The 16,372-nt window shown below is 38.7% G+C and overlaps 1 protein-coding gene across 2 annotated transcripts in view; it reads left to right on the top strand.

Annotated features, from left to right (window-relative positions):
- ARFGEF1 (ADP ribosylation factor guanine nucleotide exchange factor 1) overlaps positions 1-14,640 on the top strand; it is an 84,973-nt gene extending 70,333 nt beyond the window's left edge. For both annotated transcript variants that reach the window (XM_059861655.1, XM_059861649.1), the window contains exons 28-39: positions 38-198; positions 760-890; positions 1,707-1,836; positions 2,815-2,950; positions 3,039-3,177; positions 7,546-7,615; positions 9,182-9,311; positions 10,099-10,238; positions 10,612-10,780; positions 11,274-11,412; positions 12,331-12,448; positions 13,189-14,640. In XM_059861655.1, the coding sequence (XP_059717638.1) occupies positions 38-198; positions 760-890; positions 1,707-1,836; positions 2,815-2,950; positions 3,039-3,177; positions 7,546-7,615; positions 9,182-9,311; positions 10,099-10,238; positions 10,612-10,780; positions 11,274-11,412; positions 12,331-12,448; positions 13,189-13,353 (1,628 nt within the window). In that variant the 3' untranslated portion in view covers positions 13,354-14,640. The remainder of the gene's footprint in view (positions 1-37; positions 199-759; positions 891-1,706; positions 1,837-2,814; positions 2,951-3,038; positions 3,178-7,545; positions 7,616-9,181; positions 9,312-10,098; positions 10,239-10,611; positions 10,781-11,273; positions 11,413-12,330; positions 12,449-13,188) is intronic.
- The last annotated feature ends 1,732 nt before the right edge of the window (positions 14,641-16,372 follow it).

Here is a 16,372-nt window from a genome sequence, read left to right as displayed (position 1 = left end):
ACACTTTTTTTTTCCCCTGTTCACACTTTTCTCTCAGCAATCGTGTTTGAGAAACACTTCCCAGCAACCATAGATTCTTTCCAGGATGCAGTGAAGTGCTTGTCTGAATTTGCCTGCAATGCAGCATTTCCAGATACCAGTATGGAAGCGATCCGCCTCATTCGCCACTGTGCAAAATATGTGTCTGACAGGCCTCAGGTATAGTCTGTGTTAAACTGTAAGTGCTTTTATAAAGAAAAAATAGTTATGCTATTTTTTCACAGGCTTTGAAAGTATCAGGGATTTTTCTATTCTTCTTTTATTCCACTCTGCCCATCCCTAACACCCAGTTCAGCTCGCATTCCTGAGAGCTGTTGGAAGTCATTGTATCTCAGGATCTGCTCTCTGCTGGGAAATGTGAAGAAATGGATAATGGCATAAGCAAAAATGTTTGATATCCTCAAAATGTTATGGTTAGGTCCTCACTTTCAGAGCTATCTCTGTAAAAAGTGAGAGCAAGAAACTCACACTGAACTGCAAGCAAAAACTGGTGCTTGAATATGTAATCTTGTCTGTTTTTTTAAGTTTATTCATCATAATATACTAAGCATTAGTTTGAAAAATACTTCACTTTCCCAGTGCTACTGTTTTAATTGCCAACTCATCTCAGGTATCAGGGTATAATACTCTTGCAGGAGAGATCGTTGCTTACAGTTCAAATTGAGTTTTATTTTAAAGAATCTAACTTCTGTGACTGTATAACTCTGTTTCCTTCTAAAGGCATTCAAGGAATACACAAGTGATGATATGAATGTAGCTCCTGAAGACAGAGTGTGGGTGCGAGGATGGTTCCCAATTCTATTTGAGTTGTCCTGTATCATCAATAGATGCAAATTAGATGTAAGAACCAGGTAACAATCAGTATTTGTAATTCAAATTTTAAAAGGCTTACTTTATGCTTTTGAAACAAAAACAACTCTTGGTAAATGCAATCACTGTAAAATTACTTAATTCAGGTGATACCACTGTAGAAACAACAAACACCTTTTAAATAGACACTGGAATATAGGAATTAAGCCTGTGTTCTGTACATTTGAAATTTTGATTTTCTGTTATAATAAGTTATGTAGTTGTGGTTGCATTGTCTGGCTCATCCCACTTACCTTGGGGATCTTAAAACTGGTTTTATACCATGATTCATTAAGTGGTTGAGGATCGCAGAAATGGTTAAAAAAAGCAAAGCTGTACTCTGATTTCATGTAAAACTTGCCTATTTTCCTGGAATATGATTTTCTCTTGTAAAGCGTATTCAGTTATAGTTCTGATGTGAAATATGAGGGGTTGTAGACAAATAACTTTAAATTTACACATTGGCATGGGAGCTGTGCATCTGGACTCCCTTTATAGCTGGTGATGGTTAATAATTGTTTCTAGACTTTTGTACTTTTTAACTGGAAATATTTTATTAATTTTTGTGGCCCTTGGTAAAGGAGCTGATTTACTATTTTAATTTTAATTCACCACAGCTCTCAAAAATATTTTTGGTTATTGCCTGCGACAATAAAGTGCTTTTTTACAAGCTGATTTTCTACTTATGTTTTGGATACTCATGTGTATGCATAATGTTCTCAACAGCATTTGAGTTTGTTGTTGCTGCTGTAGTTGTACTTGGTCTTGTTCATGTCTTTCTGTAACTCTTGGTGTAAGTTGTTCTTTCTTCATTTCAGGGGCTTAACAGTAATGTTTGAAATAATGAAGACATATGGCCATACTTATGAAAAACACTGGTGGCAAGATTTGTTTCGGATTGTCTTCAGGATATTTGACAACATGAAACTGCCAGAACAGCAGACTGAGGTGATAAAAGTGGAGGAAGATAATTTACATGAGAACTACATTTACAGTAGAAAACTTGTAATATAGCTTAGTCAAGTAATGTAGGGTAAACCTCAAAACTTGGATGGTGGACCTGTGGTTCTAGTAGCCTTGTTTTGTTTTAATGGCATTCCGTTGGCAGGTGTTGTCACTTTTTTCATTTTTTAAAGCCATATGTGTAAAAGACCTGGTAGTTTACACTAGGACCAGCAGAAGAATAGAATAAAATGCAATGTATATAGGGTTTCTAAGAACTGTAGCTTTTATGTGTGATGTTTGAAATCTGAGACACACAACATGCTCGCTTGAGTGAGGCTTGTAATCAGCAGTGAAGTCACAATTAGGGGAAATAAGTTCTGTTACTTCAAAATTTTTGATGACATGGTGGGGAAAAAAAACCCCTTAGGCCAAAGTGAAACCAATAAACCCCACAACCAACCCACAAACAAACGTAAACCACCCAAAACAGCACTGTGCTCTCATTGCACACTTTTGACCAGCCATTCAGGTTTTTATCTGCCAAACCAGAACCAGGTACTGCTCTGAAAAACAACTGAAATGGGCTTTAAAATGTAACCAATGTGTAAATTATTAGTATTGGAAGTTAGATCAAAATTGTCTATTGTTTAGGAGGCTTTGTCTGGCTATTTGTAATAGGACATATCTCACTTCATTAAATTTTTTCTCCCTGGAAAATGCTTAAACACAGCTTTAGATTGGTGTTAAATCATTGAGCTAGGATTGGATACTAAGACAGGTGTTTGTTTGTCTGTTCCTGTAGTTCTTTTTAAACCTGCTAGTTTGCAAAGCAGGAGTTAAGGCTCCAAATTTTGAGGTTTTGAGGTACAGAAATTAATTTCATGTCACTATAAAGCAAATTGAGTAAATACAAATGTTCATCTATATGTTTATCTATAAGTTTCACCTTCAGGTTGTAACTCTTCTTTTTTTGACTCCTAGAAAGCTGAATGGATGACAACTACTTGTAACCATGCACTTTATGCAATTTGTGATGTATTTACACAGTATTTAGAAGTACTTAGTGATGTTCTTTTGGATGATATATTTGCACAGCTGTACTGGTGTGTGCAACAAGGTAGGAACTGCACGAATTATGTTAAAACAATGTTAACATTTTACTCTGTTGAGTGTGAATGAACAAATACCCTGTTTGTCTCTTACAGACAATGAGCAACTGGCACGATCTGGTACAAACTGTTTGGAGAATGTTGTCATCCTTAATGGTGAAAAGTTTACCCTAGAAATCTGGGATAAAACTTGCACTTGCATGCTGGATATTTTCAAAACTACAATCCCTCATGCGTAAGACAACTGTTAATACTTTGTAAAATAGTTTAATTAGATGATTTACGCATTTCAAACTCTTAGATATCTCATGGGTGGGGTGAACAAAAAGCTGTTAAGTGTGGACTAAAGAGAAACAGACTTACTTGCAACGTGGTGATAAATTAGGTGTAGGTATTCTTCAGTATTATTAATGATGAAGTGTTAAAAACTAAAATGCGGTATTAGGAGATAAGCAAAAAAACTCTCCAACAACCCCCAGAATGTAACATGAATCAGTTTTAAGGTTTTGGATTTTTGGAGAAATACTATCTGATTTTTTTGTTATTTTCTTTTTTGTAATAAAAGATGCAGGCTTTGCTGTTTGTAATTACATGCGGAGCTTTTGCCATAAAATACTAAAATACTGCAACAGTCTTACAGATTTAAGTCTCTGTGGTTGATGGTTAATTTCCATCATATGTTTATATCAATCTTAGTATTTTTGTGAAAATTTTCTTGGCTATTTGGCAATTCTTTCCATTCATATAATAACTCTGTGTGAGGTTTCTTGAAGTAAGGCTGCACCATTCCAAGTGCTATGTTTCATCCAGTTCATATTCTTTGCTTCTGGGACCTACTTTAGGCCTGAAGAAAACTGAAGCAAAAGAAACCTTCTGCATGTCAGTCTTTCCTTTTCCTCTAAAATTCCTCCAATTTTAGAGTTGTATATCAGACAGCACTGTAAGAGAGCTTCTTTCATTCATTAAAAGATAAAATCTGTCACTACCTCACCTGTTTTTTTTAAGTAAGTAGGTATACGTTAATTCCATAAAAAAATAAGTATAAAATGAAGCTGAAATATTTGGGAGCTAGCAAGATACTTCTGCATTCTGGTAACTGCCAAAAATAAAATTGGAAGCCCCATCTCTGGATGTGGAAGTCCAGCTGAATTAACCCTAACTCATAGGGCCTGTAATTGGAAAGGTTTTGAAGTTAATATTCACTAGCAAAACATTTGCTTTGGTTTCAGCTTATGATCAAAACTTAAATTTCTGGGTATTCTTATAATTGAATATTAGAAACCTTTCTAGAGCAGCATTTTGAATATCTTAATATTTAGACTTACTCAAAATAGTCTTGTTGCCCTTAGTTATAACTAATTTGAAATATGTGCATTATTCACTTTGATGTTGAAGCCCTTCTGCTTCTCAAATGGGTTCTTTTCCTTAGGAGAGTATCCAACTCCTTCCTTTAACTTACTCTTTCTTTCTCTTTTAATCTTTCTGTACCATCTTTTCAGAACTTCATTATGTTTTTCCTTTTTAAATTTCTGGGAGGTTCCCAACTTTTGTGGTATTATTTTGATTTTATGTGAGGGTACGCATCTTTTTTCTCCTTCTCTTTCGGAGTCCTAGGAGGATGCTTCTTTTTTGCCTCTCTTTTTATGGCATCTGGTTCTTTTTCTGAGACTCCTGGTTTGGCTGACATTACATATTTTATTTCTTAGACCCTCTATTAGCCCCTTTTTTTTTTTTTTTTTTTTTTTTTTTGCAATGAAGCTTTTTCTCCCATCCATAGTTTTTTATTATTTTATTTTTTTGACAATGCAAAAAATTTTTATTCATTTTATTATACCAGCTTTAATAAAACCACCCAGTTTTAATATTCAGCTTGTTGTGGTGCCTGCCTCAGTGCTTAGAGAAGGCAAATGATCTTTTTACCTTTGTTTTTCCATGCCTGGAAGTAACACAGTAGTTCATGTTGAAATGAAAACAGACAAATCACACTCTGGTATATATGAAAACTTTATGGACAAGTGCTTTATTGCCAGTTGTCTTCAAATAGTCAGAGGCTGTGACTCTCTGGAGTGTAAAGTATCTTCTGGCAGAAGTTGTTATTAGTCTGATCAGGAAGGTTTACTTTTTTAACATTCATATGAAACATCTTCCAGGTGTTGTGCAGCTTCTCTAATTTAAGAGCTGCAACATTGGCTGCACGAGTTCTTAGTTGCAGTGTCAGCCTCTGCTGGTTCTTGGCAAGTTACTTTTCTGCTAAGAGAGTTGATCATATTTCCTTGTTTGGAAAATGTACTGTAATATTTACTCAGCTACCAATTTCTGCAAGGATCAGTTACTAGAAAACCACAAGCCATGCTGCTGCCAAGCTTCTACAGATCACTGAGGTGTTGATAGCTGAAGATACTAATAGAGAATGACACAGAATGGCTAAAGCTGGAAAGGGCTCTGGAGGTTTTGTGACCCAACCCCTGTGCTTAGGCATGGCCACCCCAGAGCACTTTTCCCAGGACCATGTCCTGACTTTCAAATATCTCCAATGAGGGAAGCTCCACAGCCTTTCTGGCAACCTCTGCCTTGTGCTTGATCACCTTCACAGTGAAAAAGTGTTTCCTAGTGCTCATAGGTAACTTCCTGTGTCTGTACCATTGCCTCTGGTCCTGGCATTGTGATTCACTGGCTCTGCTTTGCCCCCACATTTCAGATATTTATAGTATGTTGATGAGATGTCCTGAGCCTTTTCTTCTCCAGGCTGGACAGTCCCCGTTGCCTCAGACTCTCCTCAAGGGAGAGATGTTCTAGTTCCTCCTTCACCTTTGTGGTTATTGCTGAACTTTCTCCAGTAGGTCCATGTCTCTCCAACTGGGGAGCCCAGGACTGGCCACGGTGCTGAGCAGAGGGGCAGGATCCCCTTCCCACCTGCGGGCAGCTCTCCTCACACAGGCCAGGATAGCATTTGCTTTCTCTGCAGCAAGGGCACCCTGCTCACTCATGTCCAGCCAGGTTTCCCCCAGGATCCCCAGGGCCTTCTCTGTGGGCCAAGCTGCTCCCCAGCTGGGCAGCCCCAGCACGTCCTGGGGTGTGGCCTTGTTCCTCCCCAGGTGGAGAACTTTGTTCTTCCCTCACGGAACTGCACAGGGTTCCCATCAGCCCATTTCTCCAGCCTGTGGAGGTCCCTCTGCATAGCAGCATGTCCCTCTGGTGTATCATCCACTCCTCCTACTTTTGTGTCATCCAGCTTCCTCAGAGTCCTCTCTGCCCCCTCACCCAGATCATTAAGATGGACAGATTGAACCCAGTGTTGACCCCTGGGGTGTACCACTGGCCTCCAGCTGGGTTCTGGGCACCTAATCACCATCCTCTTGGCTTAGCTGTTCAGTCAGTTTTCAGTCCACCTCACTCTTTGCTCATCCAGCCTATCAATTTTTTACTTTTTTTAATAGTTTCTTTAATCTTTCATTTAGTTTAATTTCTCTTCTGTTTATAATTTTTGTTAATTTAAATTTTCTGAAGCTTCATAAGAGTGAGTCTTGGCTTTCTGGTGCTGAGAAATCCAGTGTGAGTGCCCTCTTGTCTTCAAAAAATTCAAGAGTTAGAATTGGTTCCTTGCACAGATTATGGTAATCCAGCCTCTACCAGCTCATAATGGCTCATTAACCTAATGTCTCAATTTATGTTTTTGCAGTTTTCAAGAATCAGTTCAGTTCTCTGTTCTATTTTATTTGTTGCTTTATTACATGCCTCAAGATTTTATCTTTTCTTATCTCCAATTTTAGTTATCCAGTATTCACTTTTCTGGAGATCAGTGGTATATTCACTTAGGATGCTTAACTTGGTGTAAAAGCTCTTCCTTAGGAAATGCAGACACAAATGTCCAATATGTGTTACCTCACACAGATTGAGACTAAAGAGTTTGAGATCATGGCAATGACAACTCCAATCTTACTTTGCAGCAGTAAATTGGACAGAGCAAGGAACGATGGGACAACTTAGGTTATTTAATCCAATTTCCCTCAATTCTTGACAGGCACAGACAGTCTCAGTGAGTTACAATTAGTGTAGAAATTCTTTAATGCTAAGGTTAAGATCCTCAAGACAGCTGTGTCCTATAGGAAATCAGCAGGGAAGAGATCAGAAGTATTGTCAGTGATTTGATACCTCATAACAGGAATGAATCCTGAGTGGAAGTGGTGAATTTTTAAGTGGAAATAGAAACATAATCCTGGAATATACCCCAGACAGACAATGCAAAACATCTCCAAATGTTCATGAGGTTTGTTCTGGAGTAGATTCATTTCTTATTCTAGGTCAAACTTAAGGCAGTGTGGGAGAAGGGGCCCACTAATGGCACTAAAACTCTGCCTTAAGACAAATCCAGTATTTCTGAGAAAAGCTAATCCACCTCAACATAGTCCACTTGCCCATCCAAGGTAGTTGGCAGAAATGTTGAAGTTCAACAAACACAGTTTAAATGTGTGAAAAAATAAAGTGCACTTAGAATTGAAATTAATGCAAAAAACCCACATCATGTTGAAGGGAGTTTTTAGAGTGTTGGTTCTGATTTATATTTGAAACTTAGTAAATTTGGGACTGGTGTTGTGTTTTCAAGGCTGCTGACTTGGAGACCAGTCGGTGGGGAGTTCTGCTCGGGCTCTCCTTCTGATGCAAAAGAAAAACTGGTAAGCTGCTGAAATAAATAAAACAATTTAAGATTGCAAGAGCTCAGTAAAAATGTGTTGTGATGTAGAACAGGTGAAAAATATACTTGGTTTTAAATGCATTTTTCAGTTTTGATTTATGTGAAATTTTTTTTCCAGCATAAGTGCTATTTAATGTTTAAAAATGGCAAGTAATTAATGATAAAGAAGTTTATATTTGTTTGCAGCAAAGTTGACTTCCATAAGTTGGCTGTAGGTAATGTCCTGTGTCTGGCAGGTTTCTCTAATACTGTATTTGGGCTTTGAGTTGTTTCATGGTTTGAGTGATGGTTTTCTTTCATTTTGATGTACTGGAAAGAAGAGAAACTGCTGAAGAGGGATAGATTGACAAATTGACTTTTTTTTGCCTCCAAATTTTCTCGTGTAATAAGACCTTAAATATCTGTTTAAAGTAGAAAATTTGTATAACCACCAGATTTCTTAGTGTCGATTGAAGAAACTGATGTGAAGTCTAGATTGGCCTTCAAGTGACAACTCCTGTAGCTGCTTTGTTACTGATGAGAATTAGTTTAGCTTTTGGACATTCTCACAAGATTGCTGCATCAAGTTCTTTATAGATTAATGAAGCACTTGATACAAGTTGCTCAAGGATAATGGTCAAATGAGCTTTACTAAGAGAGCCTGACTCCCTCCATTTATCTTTATGAAGTGTTACCATGATTCAGCTTAAACAGAGCTGAATTAATTCAGTTTAAATGTTTGTGAAGGCCAGTACTCATTATATGGGTATTGTATGACTCATTTATACTGGTTTGATCAAAACATATTGGCTATATTTTTGATCCATTTCTGTCAAATATAATAGCATGCATAAATGGCAAATAAATGTCTTCGTTTTGAGTAAATTAAAAGATGTTTTCTCTTTGAAATAGTTTAAAATTAATGTTTTTAAAATTTTTTTTTCTTCAGTGTAAAAAGATATTTTGCAACTTCAGGATTAACAGAACTTGTGTAATAAATTATACTAAAGGACATACTAATATTTTGACAGTCTCATTTAGTAGGATAAAACCTTTGTAGGCTTTCGATATTTTCATGTCATTTTTATTTAGGTTGCTCAAATACAATGGATTGTTTTACTATCAGTAGACATGATACCTATTAAAATACATTTTTTTACTTAGTGGAGATGAAAACTTTGGTTATCTACTGATATGAGGAGCTGAGATGTTCTTTACAGGAACCTGGCAGCACACCTCCTACTCTTGATGTGGTAAAAGCTATAGTAACTCTTGGATGACAGAAGAAATGCTTGAAGGGATTACAAAAACCTATCTGAAAAATGCTGCTCATTGCCTTTTCTGTGTACTTAAGTATTTGTTCCTTGTTAAATTTTCAGTTGTTTCTTAGTAGCTCATCTTTCTGGTACGTCTTTCATGAATGCTCATAGCAAGTATGACTAAAGTGAATGAAAGTGCAGTGTTGAAACAGCAAATGTCTTGAGCTCTGAAGAGCACAGCCCTGTTACCAATTATGAGAAGTTTTCTGTAAGTTAATTACTTAATTTTCCTTTTTTTTTCTTTTCAGGATACAATCTCCCAGAAGTCAGTAGATATCCATGACTCCATCCAGCCTCGATCTGCAGATGGACGCCCATATCAGCCCAGCACAGGGGCCACGGTAGCGGAAGAAACGCCTAAAGCCAGGCCAGCAGCAAGTGTGTACTCTGCAGGGGTTTGGAATTTTTATCTGTGTAGAGTAGTATGTACTGGATGTGTGATGTATTAGTTACAGTCCCAGCTGTGATTTCAGAAACATGATGTGAAGAAATCACATTGTTTAAATTTTTGTATTCATGTGGTATGACAGAATTCTCTTGGACTCTTATGGGTCCACATTTTTTGCCTGTGTTTTAAAAATCTTGGAGTTCAACTGCAAGCTTCTAGGCTTTTTACCCAAAGCAAAATATTAAAAATAGTAGTCTTCTTTCAGTGCTGTGTGAGATTTCTTTTCTCAGGAGCAGAGATTTTTCAGTGCAAAATGCAACAGAAGCAGTAGCTGAAAAAGAATTCTGCCTATGATTTGAAGAGAGTGTATCAAACTCTTATTTAAGATCCTTGTGCAGTTTTGTTGCTTAAAATGTTCATGTGGTACATTAGTACTTACCACAGCTGCAAACAAGCATGGTGCCAATGCTCTACTAAGCCTCTTGCCTGGGAACAGTTTGGCTCTTGCTATTGCACTGGAGGTCCAAGTCACTCGTTTTGGTGATTTTTAGGTAACACTAAACCAGGTTGATGCAACGTGTCACAGACAACTTCAGAAAACAGTTTTTTAAGAAGTTCCGGTTGGTAACATGGTGATCTCTCCTGGTGTTAGTAATTCCAGCAGGTGGATTCCAGGTTTGGTTTACACATGTGCTTGAAATTAAACTATTCTTCAACATGCCCTCAAAACAGCTCAGAAAATTCTTTAGTTAACAAGTAACTTTCTTTCCTTTAAAGAATTTCCAGAACAGAAGTTATTTGCTGCTCTTTTGATCAAGTGTGTTGTACAGCTGGAACTCATTCAGACGATCGACAACATTGTGTTCTTCCCAGCAACCAGCAAAAAAGAGGATGCAGAGAATCTAGCGGCAGCACAAGTAGGTGGAACTGATAGGTACCTCTCTTTTTAACACCTTTTCCTTCAAAGCTTTTAAGGTGAAGTTTCTTGAACTCCTGTAGCATCTGCTAATTTACAATTTTTACATGCATTTGAGAATTTCCATTGGCCTGTTGAGATCTTTTACAACTTTCCTTAAATTGCATTTGCTGTGCCAGGGCAGCACTGTGGAGATTAAAACATGTATTGCTCAAATGGATTTATATATCTGGAATGTGGATACAACTTTTAATACAGTCTTAAGTTTAAGTACAAGTACAGATGTAAACAGGGTAGGATTGAGTTATCACAGGAGCTTGCTGAAAACAGTTGTGAATCAAATCTTTTTCTTCCTGTTTCCCTTTCTTCAATAGAGAGATGCAGTAGACTTTGATGTCCATGTGGATACACAGGATCAAGGGATGTATCGTTTCCTAACATCGCAGCAGCTTTTCAAACTTCTTGATTGTCTGCTGGAATCTCACAGATTTGCTAAAGCATTTAATTCAAACAATGAACAAAGAACTGCTCTCTGGAAAGCAGGTGGGTCAGTCCCCTTGAAGAAATACTTTGTGACAGGGTGAATTGACCCAGAAATAGGTCAGGAGAACTTTGATGCCAAATGTAAACGTTGAAGCTTTAGCTCTGTAAGTGTAGGATTCATAAAGGGAGGAGACCTAATCTGTGGAGGTGCAAATATCTCTGGTTTCCTAAAATTCAAGGTTTCACTGAGGTACAGCTGCCAAGCTGATTCTTGGCTGTAGGTGTGAGTCCCATGCTTGGAAACTGCAGGCACAAACAGGTTTCGCAGCCACTTGTAAGCTGATACTAAAAATGGGTGCCAAACACAATTATGGCACATATAAATAGGTTAATTTTCAGCAATGCTCCATTGTAATAAATATTATGAGAAGTTATTTACCTGAGGTGGTTCTTCTGTCAGTGTGCAGAAGATGCTTAGAAAGAGAAGCAGGGGACTATAAGAAAGAATGTCAGCTGAACCAAAAATCTAAATGGATGCTTGGAATTCCTGTAGGTTTCAAAGGCAAGTCCAAGCCCAACCTGCTGAAGCAGGAGACGAGCAGCCTGGCCTGTGGGCTGCGCATCCTGTTCCGCATGTACATGGACGAGAGCCGCACCAGCGCCTGGGAGGAGGTGCAGCAGAGACTGCTGAAGTAAGGCCCGTGGAGCTGAGCCTGTTGTGTCATTTCTGATGTTAAAGAAATGGAGTGGGTTATGTAAAAGGATAGACCATCTTTGTTTGCTGTGAACTTCTAGAGCCAGCATGGGTGTGTGGTGGTCACAGCTGGTATTAAGAGTTTTATGTTCTGTGGGGAGTGCTGTGCCTCCAGCTACTGATGCTGTCTCTCCTTTTTGTTCTCATTACTTGTTTTGCAGGGAGAACAAAGATTTCTTTTCACCTTTTTTTTGGTATCATGTGGATAGGTGGGGGATCTTCTTTAAAAAGGAAAGCAGCTATCATCTAAACCCTATTTTTTCTTTTACTAACCTCAAGTATTTTAGGGAACTGGCACTGTTTGTTCTCATTCTCAGGAATGGACACTGGGCTCTAGCAACCTTGTGAGCACACAGAGGCCTTTGGTTCCTTGGTTATTGATCCGAATGTTTTTTGTTTATAAATTTTTTCAAGCAACTGTTGGAATAAGGGAGGGCTTTAAACCTCAACAGCAACACTTAAGGCTAGTCTGTGAACCTTAGGACGTTAAGGTTCACAGACTAGGAAGCAGAGCTGAAAACAGCCTGGTTTATGTCAACATGAGGTATTCATAAAGGCCATGTAGCGTTTTGTCACATACCTCTCAAAGAGCATTTGATACTTTTCAAATACATTCACAGACAGTATAACCATGTTTTGTCAGCTTATTTATTACTGAAGTCCTAGGACTTTGGGTTTGAGTTGAACAAGGTCACTGTTTTCTGTCATTAACCAGGCTTAGAGCAGCCTTCATAAAGTAATGCTGTACTACACCAGGCCTTTACACTGCCAGAATTTGCAAAGCTTAAGCTCTCTTTCTGCAGTAGAGCTCAGAAGGAAATGTGAGTTGTTATTTTTCCGTGTCTTTTGTCTCCAGTGTCTGCAGTGAGGCTCTGAGCTATTTCCTCACTCTTACATCAGAAAGTCATCGGGAAGCCTGGACTAACCTTTTACTCTTATTTTTGACTAAAGTCCTGAAGATAAGTGATGAAAGGGTAAGTAACTGTTTGGAATGATGTTTGAGATGACAGGTACAGGTACGAAGTAGTTCCAGACTGGTTCATCACACACAGTTACAGAATTGTCTTTAAAAGCCCCCTGCTGCTCTGTAGACACTCTTGTGTTGAGGGAATATACATTCAAACTGCACTTGACAGATACTGACACTAATAATTCAGTGTGAAGGTGCAATGAGTGATAAAATAAAATGTGTCAGAGAAGTTTAAAGATGCTGGAATCCTTTAGAAGTGTGTGTCAAATTGTTTTTACCCCTCTCCTGCTGAGGAAGACAATTAGCGATGATATTTCATTAAAGAATTAACTCTTGTTTCTGCTGCCAGTACTGCAGGTACACGTACACCTTGACCTTCTCCAAAGCAGTTGTGCAGTAAATAAATCCCTGTTTAATCTCCCTCTAAGAACACTTGGCTGAAATAATTAAGTGATGAAAAAGGCCAACTGCAAGAAAAAAGCTCATAACAGAAAAATATTTCCTCTTGGAGAATAAGCATTAGTAAGGAGCTTTGTATAGCTGGTGAGCATCTGTCAGAGTATATCACAGCTGTCTTAGCCTTATTCTAGCACTGCTAATTTCAGTTGTAAAGGTGTTTCTGCTTGTCACTTTGCGGGTTTCTCACCCTCATTTGGAAGAATATTTAAAATTCTGATTTTGCAGTGTGCTTTCTGAGGTGTACCCATGTATAATAGAGTAATTTCTTGTTTGTTTTCTCCTCAGTTCAAGGCCCATGCCTCGTTCTACTATCCTTTGTTGTGTGAAATCATGCAGTTTGACCTTATTCCTGAGCTTCGGGCTGTTTTGCGAAGGTTCTTCCTGCGGATCGGGGTGGTTTTCCAGATATCCCAACCACCAGAACAAGAGCCTGGAATAAGCAAGCATTAGCAGATAGGGATGCTCTGTTTCAAAGTTTATATTCCTCAGCTAAATAAAAGAACCAGGTAGCTGGGCCATTCTGTCTGGATCTCCATCTAAATGGTTTCTTTCTCTGGCAACGTGTATCCAAGGGTTAACGGTACAGACGCTTCCAACTGTAATTAAGGCTTGCAACACTCCAGTCCCTCTCTTTCCTGGCGGATTCTCATCGGTTTCTCTTGCCTGGCTCCTGCTGAGCACAGAGCCAGTTTATAGCACAGTCCTCCTTGTCAGCACGGGCTGCAGTGTCCTTTACTGTCCTAGACAGCAGCATAGCAACAGATGTTTATGGCGGGTGTGAAAGTGAGATGTACCCAAAGAAACATATATATGTAAAGGTTTGAGCTTCTGCGAGAAGTACAACTCAGGAGAGCTGTATTTTGAAGGATAAAATGTTTATAGTGAAAAGAAAATGGAGATTATTGTTCATGGAAAAAAATATTTAGCAACTATGTCTGATATTCTAAGATTTTTGCACACTCAGGCTGTCTGAGACATTGGTAATCATCCTTCTGTGAAAATGTACAGAGATGCAGATCTGTAATATAAACTCTTTAACACTATACAGTTCTTCCCAAATTATTTTATTTCTGTAATACTGATTTGTTGAAAGCCCATAACTCTTCCTTGTTTACCAAATGCACTAGAAGTTTGGGTTTCTTTTTTGGGTTGTGATTTTTTTTTCTTCCTTTTTTGTTATTTTTGTTTTGTTTTGTTTCATTGTAGCCCAGAAGTTATTGTTGCCGACCTTTGTCAAGAACAGCGGTAGAAATATCATGACTGACATAACTACCTGTAATATACTTGTTTTAGGGCTTTGAAATATAACGAGCCATTGAAATGATGATCCTTGAAGGACTGGAACTTGAATCACTGCAAACAAGTCTAGGTTGTGTCTGCTGTCAGATGTTTTTTGTTTGATGTAGATTTCACTCTTATGTACAGAATTTAATGTTGGATATATTCAAGTAACAAATCTGGCATGGTTTGGGGATGGTTAAATTTATTGGAAATGTATTCATACTGTGAATTGTGCTCTGATGGTTAACAGACGAGATTGTCAAGCATTCTGTATTACAATGGATGTAGAAATTTTTTTCAGATGGACAAAATGTATATGGTACAGATATGTAAAGTTTTCTATGTAAAAAAAAATTCTGTACAACTTTCTGTACAATATTTGGTTCTCATCTGGCATATTCTAATCAGGTTATAGGTCAATAAAGTTTTTGAACTCTTTCATCAGTGCAATCAAAACCAGTCTAATCCACAGCTACTTGTTTTACAGTTTGCTTTGCCTCTCATGCTTTGAAACAAAAGGAGCAAACCCCAGACCCTGGGAGCAGAAAGCTGGGTGCCTCTGGGTGACTGGAATGCCTCTTCTCACTGTTAAAAACAAATGCAGGGGGAAAAGGAATGGTAAATTAAAAAAAAAAAAGGTGGGCAGGGCTGGTGGAGAATAAAGGTGCTACATGAACTGGTCAGCTGGACCCTGTGGTGCTGCACAGATAGAAGCTCAAAGCTGCACTTTGCTCTCTGGGGATTAAAACACAAACACCAAACAGCTGCTGGATAAAGGGGGAAGGGAAGGGCTGGGATTGCAGTTCTGCTGACTTGGAGCACATCAGCCAGCTCAGCCATGTCAACGTCTTTGATTTTGGTAGTAAGAGTGGAATTGTTCTCCAGTGTGCTCCCACAAAACTCCTGACTGGCACAGGAGAGCAGTGTGAAGAACAAGATGTGTGAGGGAGCCTTCTCTCTTTCAGGGCAATGTATCTGCCACAGAAATTCACAGCAGGTGCCAAAAATAAGTGTAAGCAGTTCAGTGAAATAGCTATTGGAAAAGCCAGAAAAGGGAATTTAAATGCTATGACCTGTGGTTCAGAGTTTGCTCACAAAGTTAATTGGGGTGGAGCAAAACTAAATAGCAATTATCGGAGTAAGAAGGGGTTGAACTGAGGTTATTTGAATTAATTGCAGCCTTTCCTCTTGGGCTGAATTTTACTTGTTCAGTTTGTTGTGCAGTGTTTTAATCTTAAACTGCTGTGTTAGGCCAGACCTAGGGTCTTTGTCTGACAGAGACCAGTAAGAATTTTTACGGTGAGTATGATGTGTCTCATCCTATTCATTGTTATACTCTCCCTCATGCATTTAGCAAACTGTTCTGAGACCATTACCAGGGTGTCCCTGACACTGCTGCCCTGAGCACTGTTTAAACAGCCACTGTTCCTTGTGTGTCTGCCCAATTTTCTTTCTAATCATCTGCGTGCAATCATAGAGCAATGAATTATCTGAAAACTTGGGCAGTTGTGGTTTTGGGGCTCTTTCTGGTTTTAAACCTCACTGCTTTATTGTTTTGATGTGTACTCCTCTTTAGTATAAAGACTTTGTTCTTTACAGCCTGGCCTTCTTAAGCCATATTTATTGCTCATGTGGAAAAGGCCCCTTAGCTGTTTAATTTTGGTTTACTGGGAGCTGAACTTTGGTGTCATTGTGACTCTTGTGCCTCTCTTTAGTTCTTGCAGCACCAGGTGTACTCTGGGCATGGTGTTCAACTTGCAGCTCTCTGAACACTCACATATATGGTTATTGTCAGAAATCTGGGGTCAGGGGCAGAGAATAGGTTCTCTTTTAGTGATCTCAATATCCATCAGGGCTGGGACTCCAGATACATTTATTTTGCAGGCAAGACTGTCATGATAAAAGGTTAGGGATGCAGAAGGGCCCTGCCAAAAAGCTGAACTTAGGAGAGGCAGAGAGCACTGAAGAAAGATCTGGAAAGGGAAGATGCAAAGGATTCAGTGTCCTGAGTAGTGCCCAAGGGAGGGTGGCAGCAGTGAAGAGTGGAATTCATGGTGCTAAGGGCTGCTGAGCAGCGAGGTTAAAGTAATTTCAGTGGTTTCAGGCCACAGCACAGGTGAAGGAAGTAATTCAAAGAGGGGTTGTGGCACAACCTGGCCTTGAACTGGAGGAAAGGAATGCCAGGTTC

This window comes from Haemorhous mexicanus, chromosome 1, assembly GCF_027477595.1.
Source record: "Haemorhous mexicanus isolate bHaeMex1 chromosome 1, bHaeMex1.pri, whole genome shotgun sequence".
Lineage (NCBI taxonomy): Eukaryota > Metazoa > Chordata > Aves > Passeriformes > Fringillidae > Haemorhous > Haemorhous mexicanus.
This window is presented reverse-complemented; position numbering and strand designations above follow the sequence as displayed.